At 42.6% G+C, this 17,540-nt stretch overlaps 1 protein-coding gene across 1 annotated transcript; it reads left to right on the forward strand.

Annotated features, from left to right (window-relative positions):
* The first annotated feature begins 1,352 nt into the window (after nucleotides 1-1,352).
* LOC144119427 (uncharacterized) lies at nucleotides 1,353-2,153 on the forward strand. The gene has a single exon (XM_077652045.1). The coding sequence runs from the start codon at nucleotides 1,368-1,370 to the stop codon at nucleotides 2,151-2,153; it is 786 nt and encodes a 261-aa protein (XP_077508171.1). The 5' UTR covers nucleotides 1,353-1,367.
* Nucleotides 2,154-17,540: the final 15,387 nt, after the last annotated feature.

Raw genomic sequence — 17,540 nt, forward strand, 5'->3', positions numbered from 1 at the left:
ACAGGATGGAAAAGGCGCTGGCTTCTACGCGACGCTGCGCCGTCCCATAACCTGCCTTTTCGACCTTTGGATCGTTAGCCGTCTGCTCGGCGTCGCCGAAACAGGGCACAGGGCGGAGGTAAGCTGAATGTGCGTGGTAGCAACGGGCGCGATTACGCAGTTTTAATTTCGCGCACAGCACGCCGTGCGTAGCATATTTGCATGTTTAGAAACAAGTATTGCACTGTGTCTCAAATAACTGTTTTTGCTTGCTGCGCTTGTTTTGTGCAGTGATGCTTTAGGTAACGTTGGCGTGTAATTGATGAATGGATGTATTCATTGTGTCGCGAGACTCATAAAAGTGCACTAAGGCTTGCCTGTGGCACGCGACTTCTATAATTAAGCTAATTTTGTATTTTGGCGCTCCTATGCTTGATGATGTTACCTTTTCTTACAAGTGTTAGATTCAGTGTCTGGTAATGATGCTCATGTCATTGCTTTGCATTTCGAGCCCCTTGCACGCGCGTGACAAGCACGTACGAGCGTATTTTAAAACGGCTTGGCTAAATGTCCACTGCATCCATTCTTAAAATCATTGTACACCATAAGCTAAAATTTTGTTTCCAGAAATGAGCTAAGCAAACAGAAGCACAGTTTTAACAACCAACGTTAATAAATACAAAGCCCTGGTGCTCTTCAGGATGTTGGCAATCGTATCTTTATTGGTGTTACATCATCACCTATGTATCAACTGCGAGCTTCTTTATTTGTTAATCAAGAATGTCATTAGAGAGGAATTAAGGCTGGTATTGCAGTGCATGCAGCAAGTTTGGAGAATTTATACCTGCTTGCATAGCAAAGGCTGTGGCCAACTGTTTTAATTTTTGGCTTTCATACAGCTAGAGGTTTGCAGTACCATGTTGGGAGAAATGCATATCTGAATCTGACATTTTATTTCCAGAAGACAGGGCGTTGAGCGACATTTTTTCTAAAGAGAAGCCGTTACCGTTGCCTGCATGTGAGCCAGAGATTGAAGCAAGTGCATCTTCCTCAGGAGAAATCGAAGACAGTGCACCTTACTCACGGGGCAACGCAGATATCAATCCCAGTCCAGGTGGCAATCAAGGCATCATTGTCAGCTGTGTTATTTATATATTTATTGCATTTGTTGACTGCGAAAATAATTTACATTATCTGCTTCAGATATCCCTGCTGAGCTTCAAGCCGTAAGGAAGGAGATTGGCGTGCAAGCCAACACGCTCGATGCTGCACGAAAACAACCGCTGAGCACGGCAAGCATTCAGGGAGAAAAAGATCTGAACATCTTAACTGGGATTCCCTGCTTCCAGCTGTTCTATAACATATGTGATGTTTATACTGACAGCCGGATGCTCATGCAAGGAAAACGGTTTTGCTTATCAAACCAAGACGCGGTGCTGTTAACGCTCATCAAGCTTCACCATAACATAACATTCGCATTGCTTGGCGTGCTTTTTGGCATTCATCGCACCACAGCATCAGAAATATTCAAAGCCAGTGTAATAATCTTGGCTGAAGTAATGAAAAATGCAGTTTTTTGGCCGAGCAAGGAAGCTGTTGATAACTTGACGGTGTACTTCAAGGAGTACGCGAGTGTGAGAGCTGTGCTAGACTGCACGGAGATCCCAATTCAGATGCCAAAGGATATAGAGTCCCAGCTGTTGACATACAGCTGGTACAAGGGTGTGTACACAGCCAAGGTTTTAGTCTGTGAGACACCGGGAGGTCACATAAGTTATGTAAGCAAAGCTTATGGTGGCCGGGCATCCGACTCCCATATAACGAAGGAAAGCAAGATACTAGAATTGTTTCTACCTTCAATTGACAGTGTCATGGTGGATAAAGGGTTCTTAATAGACAAACTTTGCCTTGAGCATCAAATCACAATGGTGCGTCCCCCGTTCCTACGCAAGAGAAAGCAACTTACAAAAAATGAAGCTGAAAAAAATCAAAGTATCGCAGCCGCTCGCGTTCATGTGGAGCGTGCAATCCAGCGAATGAAAGTGTTTAAGATATTGACGGGGAACTTGGGCACCGAGCTTTTTGCTTACATTGATGACATTATACAAGTCATTGCGGGAATTGTGAATCTCTCCAAGCCCATCTTCAGCAGCGACAAGTTTTTGGTACAATAAAGGGCTACCAAAGTGCATGGACATAATGTTGCAGGACAGTTTCTTCTTAGATTCTTTCCTACGGCTCCTTTATATGTTTGCTTGAACCAAGTGGTAAGCATTTTTGCAATATTCTTTTAAGTAAGTTGTACATTGCCTTTGCTTCTTTATGTTCTTATCACCAGTTTTCATCATATGCCTTACTTTTGTTACTTCCGTTACATATGTGCTTGGTGTCTTGCTTCTCTTGTCAAACGTTTTTCTGTAATCGTTTAGTGTTTTTATTCTGTACACGCTTTTTTCTTCCTTGTGTCAGTCCCTCCAAATGTGTTCCCCCTTTGGAATCACAGGGCATTCCTGTATATCAGTAATTACGCAGCAAACAGCATGTCATTAAGTACGCAAGTTGCATTTTCATAGTGTCAGTAACAGCAAAGTTCGAAATGCTCTAAAGTAAACACATTTTTTACTGCCAGCCATGGGCGTAGTAAAAATGAAATAATGGTGGGCACCAGTGTTCATTGAGAGACAAGGGAAGGCAACACATATGACTTGAAGAAGTAGACAGCCCTCTCCACAACATCATTGAAGAAAGAAGCGTTGAACTATACAGGGAACAAGTAGTTTTCTCTGTCTTGAAACACAAAAACATCTGCCCTAGACACCCCTGCCAAACACATCTGGAGCTGCACTTGACAGAAATACCTGCTGGTCTTCTTCAGAGACAAGCTTATGCCTTCACTTGTTATTTCTTTTGCCTTGAATTTGTCTAAACTCATCGGGCACTTCACTTCAAGAACTCTTGGAGCACAGCAGTCGCATGTGACTACCCCATCTGGACTGGCGCCAATGCATGGATGCTGGTCTGAAATTAAAAGTCCGCACGTTTCAATTTTCACATTTTCATGCTGACTTGCAGCTAAATAAGCTATCTTTGCTGTTTCTTCTAGAAGAGTGCCTCTTAACATTGCAGGTGTCTGCACTGAGTTTTCTTTCAACACAACTTTCAGCAGAGGTCGCACATCATGTGGGCCCATCCTTGTTCTGAGTGTATGCACTCGTGTATAAACAGAATATGCAATTTATGCTGTTACCATTCCTTTTCTGTATATCAACCAGTCTGGAGAATTTGCTTGGGCTTTTGTTAAATTATTTATCATGTCAATTTTTGTGTTTGTGTATGTTTGTTGGAGGCAGCTGTAAATTTCTTCTCCTGAGAGCACTCCTGCTGCAATGACCTTCTGAGCAGCTTCAACAAGTGCTGGTGGGTTTCTCACGCCAAGGTTTGCTCGTCTTCCTGTGCTTGTTTGACTGTCTTCATGCTGCTCATGCAGCTGGACAGTGGATGAGATTGGCTGTATGGGTAGCAGTGGCGCTGTATCGCTGCATGATGGATGCACAGTTGTATTGCCTGAACCTTTACTTGACAATGGGTATGTCAATTGGTCACAGCGACTTCCTGAAATGAAAGAAATACAAATTTATTCCTATACTTTTAAACAAAAAATAAATTGGTCTGCATTTTTTGTATTTGGTTATGTTGCTCTCACTAAAAGACGTATACTGAAGCATCTGCTTTTTCCTTAAACCATTTATTTTATGGGTAACAAAACACTAAGCTCGAATAACAGGCAAAAACCGTGACAACGCACTATATGTAGATGTTTACACACAGTAAATAAGCTTGCTAATTGTTGGCATTGGTAAGTTTAAATTGCCATGCTATAACAAGGTGCTAAGTCACGAAGCAGATTGCATCAAACTAAACTATAACAATATATCCCCTTACTGCCTTCATTGTGGCGGAGTGCAACACAGTTGTATGGCAATTCTTGAAGCAACCTCTTCAGGATGTTGCCATCAGGCACCTTGACATTATCTCTTTTAGCCTGAAACGCGAAAAGTTCCATCAGCGTATTCTCCTGAGTACACTAATAGCATTTTCACTTCACGCGAGCACTTTTTAATCATCATTATGATGATAAAAACTGAACTTCGTACAGCTCTGAGGCTGTTGGATGGCTGCTCTCAACAAACTTTCTGCTGCTTAACTTGATCAGTACTCCAGAGATTCTCAAGGTACATTGGAAGAGGCTCTTGTGACGTCAGGCTTACTAAACAGTCACGCTCGAAATGAGAAAGTTTAACTTAAAATTACAGAATAATATTTTTGTGAGTATGTCAAGCAACATTTCCAAGAATTTTTTTTATTTTGATGCTTTTTCTCATTGCTTAACACATGAAATCTCTTAGAAACTATTAAAAAGCATCTATTGTATTGTTTTAACTGTCTTAAATCAAGTATTCCAGCTATGGTGGACGAACAACTTTGATAATAGCCACGGCTTGTTAGTCTCAATGCACTCTTTGCGAGACCACAAAAAGCATTGACCTCAATGATCATTCACAGCACTTATCTGACACTAGTATTATGAACAAAGCAAGCACTTGAAACCACACAAAGAGTCCCTGTTAAAAAACTATTGTAACTTTGACTAACCTGCAGCATGCATTGTAGAGACATTGGCACATATAAGTGCGCGAGTACAAATACCTGTGATACTGTGTTCATAATCAAATGAAACAGCAGTAAACGGCTCTTTTTTCTTATTAATGGTACTGAAACCTGACAGTACTCTGCCTTGGTGTATCTTAGTTTATAAGCAAAATAAAGATGACAGACTATGCACCTTATTTTGCAGCTGCAAATTTCGTGTATGGTTACGCCAAAATCAAACTTGCGCCACAAAAACAACATCTAACGTTGCTACAGATTGAAGTGCAGTCATAACTGCCCATCAATCATATGCTAATAAAATAACATTCTGTAATACTCCATCCTCCTCTTATTTCAAATTTGATGCAACATGTATCATGACTTACCTCTTTAGTACAAGGCAGGTCCACTATCTTCCTTGGTGCATATTTTCTTTTCACACCAGCTTTCTGATCTTTTCCCCATTGCTGAGGCAAATCAGTAGATGACATGAGGTCGAAGGTCTCTGCGTCATTAACGTGCAGCAGAAGAGCGACCATGTGCTTGCATTTGTGCTGGCTAGAAAAATAAAGGCATAACTAAATTTTGTTTCCTAAAACAAAACACGCATATCAGCATGAATTGTAAGCTTTACAAAACACACCTTACTTTACAATGTTCTCACTTGTTCCAGCAGTAGATGCAGATTACATGTTACAATGTTTCAGAATATTCGTTAGTAATATGTGCAATTTAATTGACAGAAAACTGTCTGCAGAGCAAAAGATAAACTACAACAGTTATATTCCATCCATGAAACCAACGTTAGTATTCATACCCTGCTTTGCAAGTGCAAGATGCAGCAGTCCCTGTCCTTCCTTTTATTTTTATCTCCAGTTCATAAGGATCTTTGTTGATAGCCGAGGTCTGAAGGATAAGCCCAACAAACGTGACCTCATCGTCTTTGCAAAGCTTCACGCTGCACACCACCATGTGCTTCGCCTCATAGACGGCCCCCCTTCTATCAAAAGCCGGGAGGTCTCAAATTTATTCTCAATGAAGTCATTGATGGTCGACAGCGGAAGTTTCACTGAAATTAAATAAAAGATTGTACAGCGTAACAGACAAAAAATAACATGCACGTAGCCTTAAACGAAGTGGTAATTTTAAATGGGCGAGAAAGCCGTAAACACGAGATAAAACATTACAAATTGTGACTTCATGAGGAAAGGGTCAACAAAACTAGTCTGCGTGGAGTGAACACACATTCGCCCAAAGCTCGAATGAGAATATGATCGCGGTCAATAAGCACGAATGCGCGGCGTGAAATACAGCACAGTTACATTTAAATATTTCTCCGCGTCGTCTCCGCCGTCCAACCTGACTGCTCCAAGTTCAGTGGTGCAGTCGAACGGCGCGGCTTCCGCCGGCACTGCTCGAAATCGCTCGGCACCTGTCGCGGAGAAATTTCATTACCGAGATTAGTGACCACTTACCTCTGACTGGCGGCGTTGAACCTTCAGTTCTCTCCATAGCATCACCATCAACGCTGGTCCATGCACGCTCGTTTCCACTTCAACAGCTCGCTCACACGGTAACGCGTGCTTTGCTTTTGTCGAGTGAGTGTGCTTGATGCCTCAAACTGAGCTTAAGCAGGTCCAGAACCAAGTGTATTTATTAAATGAATAAATAAACTATTAGCGCGCAACTAAACTACACGGGAAATCGTCACACAGTAGCAGTTCAACGCCGGTTATCCCACTTAGCGCGTCAGGCGCGCGCCGCTGAGAGATGGCGCCACAGTATGTCCTCGCGCCCAATATTTATTGCAATGCAATTGCAGTCAGCACCTGTGTTTTTTCAATTTAATCCAACATTACAAGCAACTCAACAAACGATAACAAGAATTAAAGAGGAATTATAATAACCAGAATTTTTTAAAATACACCTCACAAGAAATATGAGACATCCTCTACTCTCCAGTGGTTCTTTAGCTTTGTGCACGACCAAACTCTTTTCTTGCAGGCAGATTTGCATGCAGAAATAGGGTTTAACCTGATCTGTAAGAAACGTTTTGAGGTGCAACAATTGGAAAAAACCAGGTTTTACGTGAAAACAAAGGCCACTGTACATTGCATCACAAGCCCAGAAAGGTGCACTTAAAGACTACGCCTCTTCCATAAGTTCACAATTTGCCTGTCCTCCACAAATTGCAGGATCTCAGTCTGCTACTAGTCAAATTTTACTATTGAACCTGGCTTGGCCTCCCACAGTCCTTCTCAAACTCTTGGTATTCTGTTGCCTTAATAGACAATCAACTGTTGGTTGTATTATTTCTGCTTAAGCACTATACTTTCCGCGGCAAAACTGCTGGAAGCTGTATTTTAGCAGGCTTTGTGACATGCAAGTGCCTTGGAGCATGACGAATAGGTGTAAGTATAGCCTAGTGAATTTTCATGCCACAACTACTGCTACAGCCAGATATTAATTCGTGGAGCAGCACAATGGCCTTCATATTTAGAGTGCGGACGTCCTCAGGATTTTGTGTCAAACATGACCGTGAAGGTTGGTTTATGGTTTATGGGGGTTTAACGTCCCAAAGCGACTCTGGCTATAAGGGACACCGTAGTGAAGGGCTCCGGAAATTTCGACCACCTGGGGTTCTTTTACGTGCACTGACATCGCGCAGCACACGGTCCTCTAGAATTTCGCCTCCATCGAAATTCGACCGCCGCGGCCTGGATCAAGCCCGCGTCTTTCGAGCCGGCAGCCGAGCGCCATAACTACTCAGCCACCGCGGCGGCCTAATGACCGTGAAGGGAAGACGCTTTATGTTGCATGAAAAGGAAAAAAATTCCATGCATACTGAACTCTGCAAGAATGACCTTTGGACATTACAAAAAAACTGCTGTCCTTGCTTTATCTTTACCACTTAACGAAATCCATAAATCTTGCAAATACTTTGGTTCATAAAGACAAGCTGTCCTGTACTCATCTTAGCACAGGGGACTTTTCCCTAATCCAAACTTGAGTAAATGAGTGTGTCCTTATAATAGGCAAAAGTAATTGCAGATTTGCAGTGTATTCCATTGAATGAGTGCCTGATATCGGAGGTTATGTAAACAAATGCAAGCTTATGAGCTTCAAAGCCGTAAAGCTCGCCCAAGCTATGCACATAACAGAGAAATTTGTCTTGAATGATATTTACCGCTGGACGTAACAGCATTTCTGCTATGGCACGTCTTACAATACAAAAGGCGTCTGCATAGATAGGTCATTAAGTAATGTAAGTGTGGTAGAATATAATACTTACTATCTTGGAAATAGTTCTAGGATCTAAGCTTCATATTTGTGCATAATAATATATGGCAGATCCAACTAGAAAAACAATACAAAGTTCCCTAATGAAAGGAAAAACAGAATATTTTGCTTGCATTTAGAAACACTGACCTGCTACTGAGTGCGGGCTAGGAAACAAGACTGCGAAAGACGATGCCAAAGAGGTACCGAAAATTTTTAATTTTTGGGTTTAGAATTAATTATAAATATAAACACAATTTCAGATATGAGGCAGCCATTAATTTTGGCTAGGTTTTATGTGGTTTAACAGTTCATAAAGCCACGCAGGCAATGCAGGACGCCATAGTTGCGGACCCTGCAATAATTCGACCCCTGAGATTCTTTAAGTTTGGTACAACGCAGAGTGCCTGCGCCTCTAGCATTTCATCTCCATCGAAATCCGATGAAGGCTGGAATCGAACCAGGTCAGGAGCCAAGCACAATAACTACACAGCCACTGCAATGGCTCCATTTCGGGCGAAATGCATCAAAGTAGTGACTAACGGGATTGGCAAAGTTCACTACAGTGAGAGTGTGCATTGATGAGCCGGTTTAAGGGATTGTTTAGTCTACCGATGCCATCTGATTAGACATAAAAAGTCATTACGAGTATATGCTGGACACGGTAGGCTAAGGGACCTAGCATACAAAGCAATATGTCCATAAAATGAAGGCAAGAGCACAATTTGCTGCTGTCAGCAAGCACTGCAATGCCCAAAAGGGCAAAAAGTATGGTGGGGCAGCCAGAAAAAGAATGTAAACCAATAGGCCCAAAAGGACAGTTAGCTTTTTTTAAAAACGCATATCTCTCCCATGTCCATTCATGATTTCAACTCAATTTTAATTCACATTTATTAGCAAGCCATGCAGCTCTCTCACCATCTCACTGCTTTAATCCTACGTTGTTTTTTTCAGTGGGTCACTGCACTATTCTCAATTTTAAGTCTTTTATATCGTAGAAAACTTTGCCCGATAGCTTCAGAGAAGCAAGACAGTAAAAATGTTTTATTTTCGAGCATATTGCAAGGTGCTGTTTATAACTTCTCCATGCCTTCCTAAGGCATTGAACACCATTCTTATTCTTCCAATCATTTCTCTGAAATGATCTACACGTGTTCATGACCTGGCCTAGATATACTCAGTTACCACTTCCAGTACCTCACTGCCTATCGTAAGCTGTTCTTCCCTTTCGAGAATTTGAATTTTCCTTTAGCTCTCTTCATTTCTGCACTAAGCTTTTATGTTCTCAGTCATGAACTACAATTCCTCACTGCTCATACTGCCACAAGAACACGAAATCAAATGCAACTAAGCGGTTCTTCATATGTCTTCGCATTTCCCAAGCCGACCCATTGCTATCAGAGGGTCACCTTGTATAGGACCGTCGCATCTGATTCACTTATGAATGTTCCACAAAGCAATCAATTGTTGATTTTAGGTCACTGCTTTCAAAACCACCTTTGACTAGTTTCATACACTAGGACTTAAGAACTCACTTTCTACAATCGTCGACATCCCACAAACCTACGAACAAGGCCTTCTCTTCACGGAAGTAGACTGGCGTCGATTACACATTAAGGATGTAGTATTCATCCCTTATCAGTGTCGACGAGTGAACACATGCAGTGCAGTACGTCAATCTTTCTGCTAGACATACGGATAAAGCAGACAGCAAATCAGTTTGTTGTCTCATCGCTGACAACTTTTTTCTCAACATCTGATCTGCTAAGTACTGGCTGGGCGACTTTCCAAGTCTCGTGAGTGTCGCTCGTTAGAAAGGCTTTCACATCACTGAATACCTGGCCATTGTCAGTGCTGCTTTATAAGTCTAGAGTCACCACAGATATTTTCCTAGTGTGACGAACAGATGCAATGCGTACAGATTGTGCCAACTAACCCATTGGTCCCCATCCGCGTCGCCAGCTAGCTCTGATTTCACAGACGATTTTGATGACATTCCAAACACTTAATACGGGTGAAAGGTTGAAGCGGCTCCTAGGCCAATATTTAAAATCATATGTTATACTCAGCATGTGTGATTGAAACTTAGTAGAACGTATCTGGTTATGCTCAGTAAAGAAATTAAATTTGTTAGTGTTTAAAATTTCACCTCTACCGCTTTAAACAACAGTAAAAGTGAAGCTGCTTATGCTGAGAAAAGATAAACAGTTGATGCATAGAAGAACAATATCACACAAAAATCTGGGTGTATTCCAAAAGTAGGTGACTGCAACAAATGGGTCACAGTCAGGTGTCAAATGCGATTAGGAACTTTGAGGAGAAAGATGGCAGCAGCTGGCCCAGGACAGGGTTAACTGTTGATCAATTGGGGAAACATTTTCCTGCCCGATTTCAACGGCAGGTTCATACCACAAACAAAATCAAAACAGGAGCTGGCTGCACGTCATGTGACTCAGTTTCAGTGCCCAGTGGAAATGGCCCCAGCACCGCAGACTGCGCATGCAGAAAAGTAGACATTTTTGCTCTAAACTTTAAGCGACACTCTGCTGCGCTTTTAAAGACTAAAGCTTGCAAGTGCGGCAACACTGGCAGTTTTCGTTTTACTGACTATGGTCGTCATGAGGGTTCAAGTCCCACCTTTGGTTTGCACCAAATGTGTTAATTGCAAGCTATGTTCACCTCAAAAAAGCCGCGGGCAAATAACATCGCGATTATTTCCTTGCAGCCATTAGAATTGTACAGTGTATTTTATAGCATGTTTAACAACTATAAGAAAAACATACTTTTACGCCAGCGCTATCTGTAATTTAATTGGTTCGACGATCACAAAACATTGCTGCTCTAAGACGTAGGTTCGATGCTGGTTGCGGCGGCTGGGTTTCGTCAGAGGCGAAATGCAAGTTGCCCTTACTGTAAAATGTCAGTGCACGTTACAGTGCCAGTGCACGTTAGCATACACAAATTATATTGGTACACTTCACAAAACTGTATGCGGACAAGGTTCACATAACCACCGCAGTGGCTCAGTGGATACGGCGCTCGGCTACTGATGCGGAATACCCGGGTTCCAACCAGACCGTGGCGGCTGCGTTTCAATGGAGGCAAAACACAAAGCCGCCCGTGTGCTGTGCGATGTCAGTTCACGTTAAATATCCCCGTTGGCCAATATTACTCCTGAGCCCTCCACTACAGCAAATTTTTCTTCCTTTCTTCTCTCGGACCCTCTTTTATCCCTTCCCTTACGGCGCGGTTCAGGTGTCCGCTGATATGTGAGACAGATACGTCGCCTTTTCATTTACCCAAGACACAAGTTCAATTTCATTTTAAGCTTCACAAGGTATTACTTGCCCATACTGCCAACTATACTCCGTTTCATATATAGCAGGCAACGCTGCGGAGGCTGCGTAAGTAGTGCGTCCGTGAAAATATATCACTCAGCCAAGAATAAGTTGTCCTTCTAGAAACCTATGTAGTTTTTGGAGGACAATGAAGTGCAGTATAAAACTAAGTGGCTGCACTGAAAATTACGTTCAAAGCTGTGAGGCGTTCAGTACTCGGAACCTCTGGCTCTAATTTTCACTAAGTGCGACCTTGTTTTTAGGTGCAGATGGAGTAAGGGTGATTCACCCTAGCAGGCGCGTATTAGCCCGCCAAGTACATTCTTACTTCTCGAAGTCTGAATAAATTGCAGAACGCAAATGTGGCAAGAGGTAAAATGATGTCGAGGAGAGCGCCATTCACGAGCTTAAGATCTGTCACAAAGAGCATGTTTGTATTTACCTTGGTTGTAATGCGTACAACTTTTTGGGCGTGGACTTCGGCTGCGCAAACAAACGAGCTAGCTTTGACAGTGTTGCTTGCTACGTATGAAACGGAGAACAGTTTTAAAGCACAGGCTCTGGTCTCTGTTTCAAAATTTCTGACACAATATATGAAAGCACACTTGGAAGAAAAATAAGTGCGAACCTATGCACATCTAGATAAGAATATCTCCAGTGGCTTCAATAGCCATATGATGGTCTCAAAGCAGCAATTACAATCAGCGGGTGCATACTGACAAAGTGTCCATGCTAACGGCTGGCCATACCATAATTCATTTGTAAAATATTTTTTATTCTTCCAAAGCAGGCCAAGAAAAACTGCTGGAAATAGAATTTGTCCTGCAGTTTAGGATCACAGCCTGGATCACAGCAAGAAAGAAAAAGTACATAGATACCATCCAGAAAACTTGTGCTTACAACTGCTCCAATGTATATACTGAGAAACCCAACAGTCACGAAAACCAAGGAAAGCATAAGGAAATGTTTCTATTTATTTTTTGCGTTATCAATGGTAAATTAGTAGTTAATTATTTATAGGTGAAGGAAAATTGATAACAAAATAGAAGGAAAAGTGTAAGACATTCCTAAATGTACCATATACTGCCCTAACTGCAGTGTCCGATAGAGTAGTAATTCCCTGACAGGCAATGATGCACAGCTTTGTAAATACACTAGCCTGCGGCGATTGCATTATCTCTGATCTGTCAGGTATGTCGCTAAACGGATCATGAAGAAAAGGCACACATATTTGATGCAAGAAATGACAGAATATTAAAGTTATTTTAGTATAGCTGTCATGACAAAATAAGGATTATTTGAGATAGCACTAACGCGAAATAAATCTGTTCTTTATGACCAAAACTCATACAATATACAGCTCGCATGCAAAAGCCTATGACTTTGTAGCTTCGAAGCGAAGAAATATAGTATCGTTGTGTTGAAGACTTATCTATTTGTACCTTCTCAAAACTAAAGAACCGATTGCAAGACACATTGGCAGTAGCTGCCGCAATGAAATGTTAGTTCAAAGAAGGTTTGCTCGTTTTTTATGGGGCTAATGACCCAACAGAATACAGGCTATACCGTGTGCAGTGCAATGTCAGTGCACGTTGAAGATCCCCAGGTGGTCAAAATTATTCCGGAGCACTCCGCTACGCACCTTTCTTCTTTCGCTCCCTCCTTCATCCACTCTCTTACATCATGGTTCAGGTGTCCACCAAGATGTTTGACAGTTACTTGCCCATTTACTTTCATCAAGAACCAATTATAAATTTTTCAATGATACAGGGTTAAGAAGGTGGAGGTACACACTGCAGTATAACCATATGCCGTGGCAACAACCCAGCAATACATTTGTGCTAACAGCTGCTTACCGAGTACACTGCAGGAAGTTAGGACACACAATGGTTGGTGTGATCATGCAATGGTACATTACCAAGTGACATTTTGGTGTATGCAGCAGAAATAGCGATAAAGCATTGTTGTAGAACACGATTGGTTTAAAGAGATTAATGAACATTTTGTCCCTTTGAGGACAATTATGCATAAGAGGCAATAGGTGGGCAATAGTCACTGCACCTAAATCGGGCTCAACTCCTTTATGTTAACAGCAGCTGTATCAAGAGCTACGTGAGCGACTATAATTCATATAAATCTAGAGTGATGTAGTTAGTTATAAAGATTGGTACTGCTGTGACGTGCATGCAGATTCCTGCATGCATTTCTAAAGCTGGCAGCGAGCGTATGTCGAAAATATTTTTTATTTAGAGGCATGTAAAGTAAGCATCACTGAAAATAATAATTACCATGAACAGCTTAGGAGAGATAGCACAGACAAAGGCACGAAGCACGCATGATCATCTAGCACATGCTGGCAGCTGGAAGCTGCAAATGAATGCATCCAGTGCAAGTCTTGTCAGCGGCATGAACATTGTCATGAATAACGGGAGAAGAAATTGTCTACTGGTTTAGAAACTTAAATTATATGTGAATATAGGAATATAAAAATTAATGAGCTGGCCCATGACAAAACAAATGAACAGATTGTATGTAATGCTCAGGTTTTCTCTGAGCTCTCAGTAGATATACTGCGGCTCTCTTGTCAAAATGCATAGAGGATTTTTTAGACTGATATTTCCAAACTGTTAGCCGTTTACTGGCTCCGCCATGCGGTGCGACAACACCCGGTGGTCTTCGTTGTCTTCCCCGGCTCGTGCGTGGTTTCGCTGAGTGTGTCTGCTTTGCTAATCCTGGTGTGCCCTTCTGCCCGTTCTGCCGGGTTTTGGTGACATTTTCGTGGAGGTGCTGGGTGGGTTCTCAATGTACGAAGAGCTCCCGGGAGCCTTCGACGACGCCCAGCTAAACCCCGTGGACATGACACCGTCCACAAGGAAAGTCACCGCTTGCGAGGGTTGGATCCTGAGTTTCGACCATTGACGGCACCATCCCGCGCAACGACTTCCACAGCGGCAACATAGACAACCCAGGATGCCGTCAGTTCCGCACCGCTGCTCCTCCATTCGCCTCGCACTCCCGCGTCATTTCATAACGACAAGCTCGAAGACGTGGAAGACTGGTTGGCCAGCTACAACCGGGTCGCTGCGTTTAATCTGTGGGACGAGGATCGCAAGCTATGGAATGTCTTTTTTGCCCTGGAAGACTTCACCAAGGCGTGTTTTGAAAACCACGAGTCCGCTATCTCCACTTGGCGACACTTCCGGCGACAGTTGCTGGACACCTTCGGCAGCAACGAACGGAAAGAGCGAGCTGAAGCTGCCCTGCAGTCCTGAGCGCAGCGGCCAAATGAGAGCGTCGCCATGTCCGAAGAAGACATGACGCGGCTCTTCAATCGCGCCGCGTCGATCCTACCATGTCTGAAGCAAATAAGGTACGCTATCTTATGCGAGGAGCCAAATAGCAGCTTTTCGTAGGACTTGTGCGCGACTCTCCTAGCACAGTGGTTGACTTTGCTCGGGAGGCGGCAAGCATGGAGCGCTCCTTGCATTAGAGGTTTGCGAATTATGGCCGTCCAGCGAATATAACTGCTACGGACGTTAACATGCTGCTGCCCGGCGCCGAGAGTGAGGCCCTCCGTCAGGAGCATTGTGCGGGAAGAGCTACAGAAGCTTCGCCCTGTCGAGCAACACTGGGGTGTCGGAGCCATCTCGGATGTCATTCGTGACGAAGTCCGCCGAGCAGTGCAGCCAATGGCCAGTCCCCAGCCGGCGCCTGAGCCGAATGTTATGACGTACAGTGAAGCGTTACGCAGCTCCGCGCCAGCGCCGCCAGCGTTTTACCGCCCTGCTCCTCCTGCACAGCAAAAACGGTTTTCGACTTCGCCTGCTCTCTTTGACGAACGACCACCCCTCAGCAAAGCACACCCGTGGTGCACATCGAACAACCGGCCCTTGTGCTTCCACTGCGGTGAAGCCGGCCACATACTGCGCCACTGCCCGTATCGTCGGATGGCCCTGCGAGCGTTTTCACCGAACGCACCCCGGCCACGATTCAGATTCAGATTCAGATTCAGATTTATTTCAACAACACTTGGTTGCCGAGGAGGCGAACAAAAAGGCAATCAAAAGTTGCCTGACGAAGCGTCCGCCCCCTTTACACTCTACAACTGAGCAGTGGGCAGGTTTAACCAAAGAAAAACAGATCATAACACCAAAGAGACATTGCATATAACATTATACACGAAAACATAAAAAACAGCACATATTCATTTAAGGTACACAATTAAGAGATGCTGTAAAAAGTATATTCGCGAGTCAACATTGTCACACAAAATTGCACATAAAATATAAATATCGGTGTGACTGAATATAACAAAAGGAAAGAAGAGCTTAACTATGCCGGCCAAAGTAAGGTTTTCTTTTCTAATAAAAACATGGATTTTTCTTTTTTTTTAATATAGGGCAGATATGTGCAGAAAAAGTAAGCCATTGCTATGTCACAAAAAGAAATGGGTTAACTTTTTGCTAAATGCTTTCGTGGAACGACTGTTGTGAATGGTTTCTATAATACCCGGGTACTTATTTAGAAGATCAGCGATTCGATATTTTAGCGTTTGTGTACCGTAGTTCGTACGCACTAGTTCTTTTCTACAGGTCATATGCCGAAGGTTATGGTCGTGGTCTCTAAAGAAGAAAGTTTGCGAGAACCCAGCCGGGTCCATTTTTATTTGATCATATATTTTCAAAGCTACTCTTTTGTTCATGATATTCGTGATAGTTAATATCTGATGTTTTTCGAAAAGTGGGGCTGAGGGGGCTCTATATGGAGAGTTTTCTATTAATCGTATGACTCGTTTTTGTAGTATAAGCAGGTTTTCCATGTTTGCTTTTGTCGTAGTTCCCCATACAAGAATACAATATTGCAAACGAGAAAAAACTAGACTATAATACAACTGCTTTTTTAACCACATTGGTAGTAAGTTCTTTACTTTGAAGATAATTCCAATTGATCTGGAAATAACTGTTCGTATTTTTTCTATGTGCAGAGACCAGCTCAAATTTTCTTGAAAAATAACCCCCAGAAATTTGTGAGAGTTTACTCGTTCTAGGTGTTCCCCACGAAATTGTATAATAGGTTCTCTATTGATGGCTTTATTTCTGGGACGGAAAATAATGTACTTTGTTTTATTAGTGTTCAAGGATAATTGATTAATGTTAAGCCATTGTGATAGGTTGTTTAGCCAGCTGTTTGTTTGCCTTTCAAGCATTTCTAAGTCTGTTCCAGAAAAAAATACATTAGTATCGTCTGCATACAGGATTATATCTGGGGTGAGTGGAATATCGATAATGTCATTAATATAAAACAAAAACAGTAAGGGCCCTAAGATGGAGCCTTGTGGGACCCCGTATTTTATTGTTCCTAGACTTGATTTTGCCTGGTTTATCTGCACGTATTGTTGTCGACTATCTAAGTAGCTTTTTATTAAGTCAAATGCAATTCCTCTGATTCCATAGTTGTATAACTTTTGCATCAAAATATTGTGTTTGATGGAATCAAACGCTTTCTTGAAGTCAAGAAAAAGTCCTATTGTATGATATTTTTGCTCAAAGTTTCTTATTATTTTATCTTTAGTATTAAGTAACGCTTTTTCAGTGGACTTGTCTTTCTGAAAGCCATATTGTTGTTCTACAATTATACCTTCTTGTTTACAAAAATTTAATAAGCGAATGTAAATAATCTGCTCCATAATTTTTGAAACGACTGGCAAAACCGATATTGGTCGGTAATTATGTAAGTCGTTTTCGTTTCCCCCTTTAAAAATTACTGACACTTTCGCAATCTTTAGCTCATGAGGGAACACCCCAGTAGAAAGGATTAAATTACATATGTGAGAAAGCGGACTGCTGATATGCTGTGCTACTGATTTTATGGGTTGGACCCTGAGATCATCTATTCCAGAAGATTTATTATTACTTAGCTGGTGTGTCCTTCTGCCCTTCCCGCCGGCTTTCGGTGGCATATATTTTCACCGTACTATTCGCAAGCGATGCAGCTGATGTTATAGTTGCGGGTAACCTGGGCACGGTGGCATTTCAGGGATGCGGTCACGTAATCCGTTCCTCTTCATTCTGCAGTTGTGGATCGGTGTGCTGTTGGCCATCGCCAGCTGCTTCGCCGGGCCGCCTGTGCATGAAAAGGAGTTCGTCATCCAGAACATCACCGCCTTTCACGTGGATCCTGTGCTTCATCCGACGCCCTGGAATTTCATGATAAGACAGTCAGCGGCTACACGCACCGATGACAGCGTGCATGACCAAGTAACAGCGGCACCACATCACCAGCCTATAAATGACC

Source organism: Amblyomma americanum, chromosome 2 (genome assembly GCF_052857255.1).
Source record: "Amblyomma americanum isolate KBUSLIRL-KWMA chromosome 2, ASM5285725v1, whole genome shotgun sequence".
NCBI classification, from domain to species: domain Eukaryota; kingdom Metazoa; phylum Arthropoda; class Arachnida; order Ixodida; family Ixodidae; genus Amblyomma; species Amblyomma americanum.

Coding starts and splice junctions, on each gene's coding strand:
- LOC144119427 (XM_077652045.1), top strand. CDS start 1,368: ATGCTCATGCAAGGAAAACGGTTTTGCTTATCAAACCAAGACGCGGTG.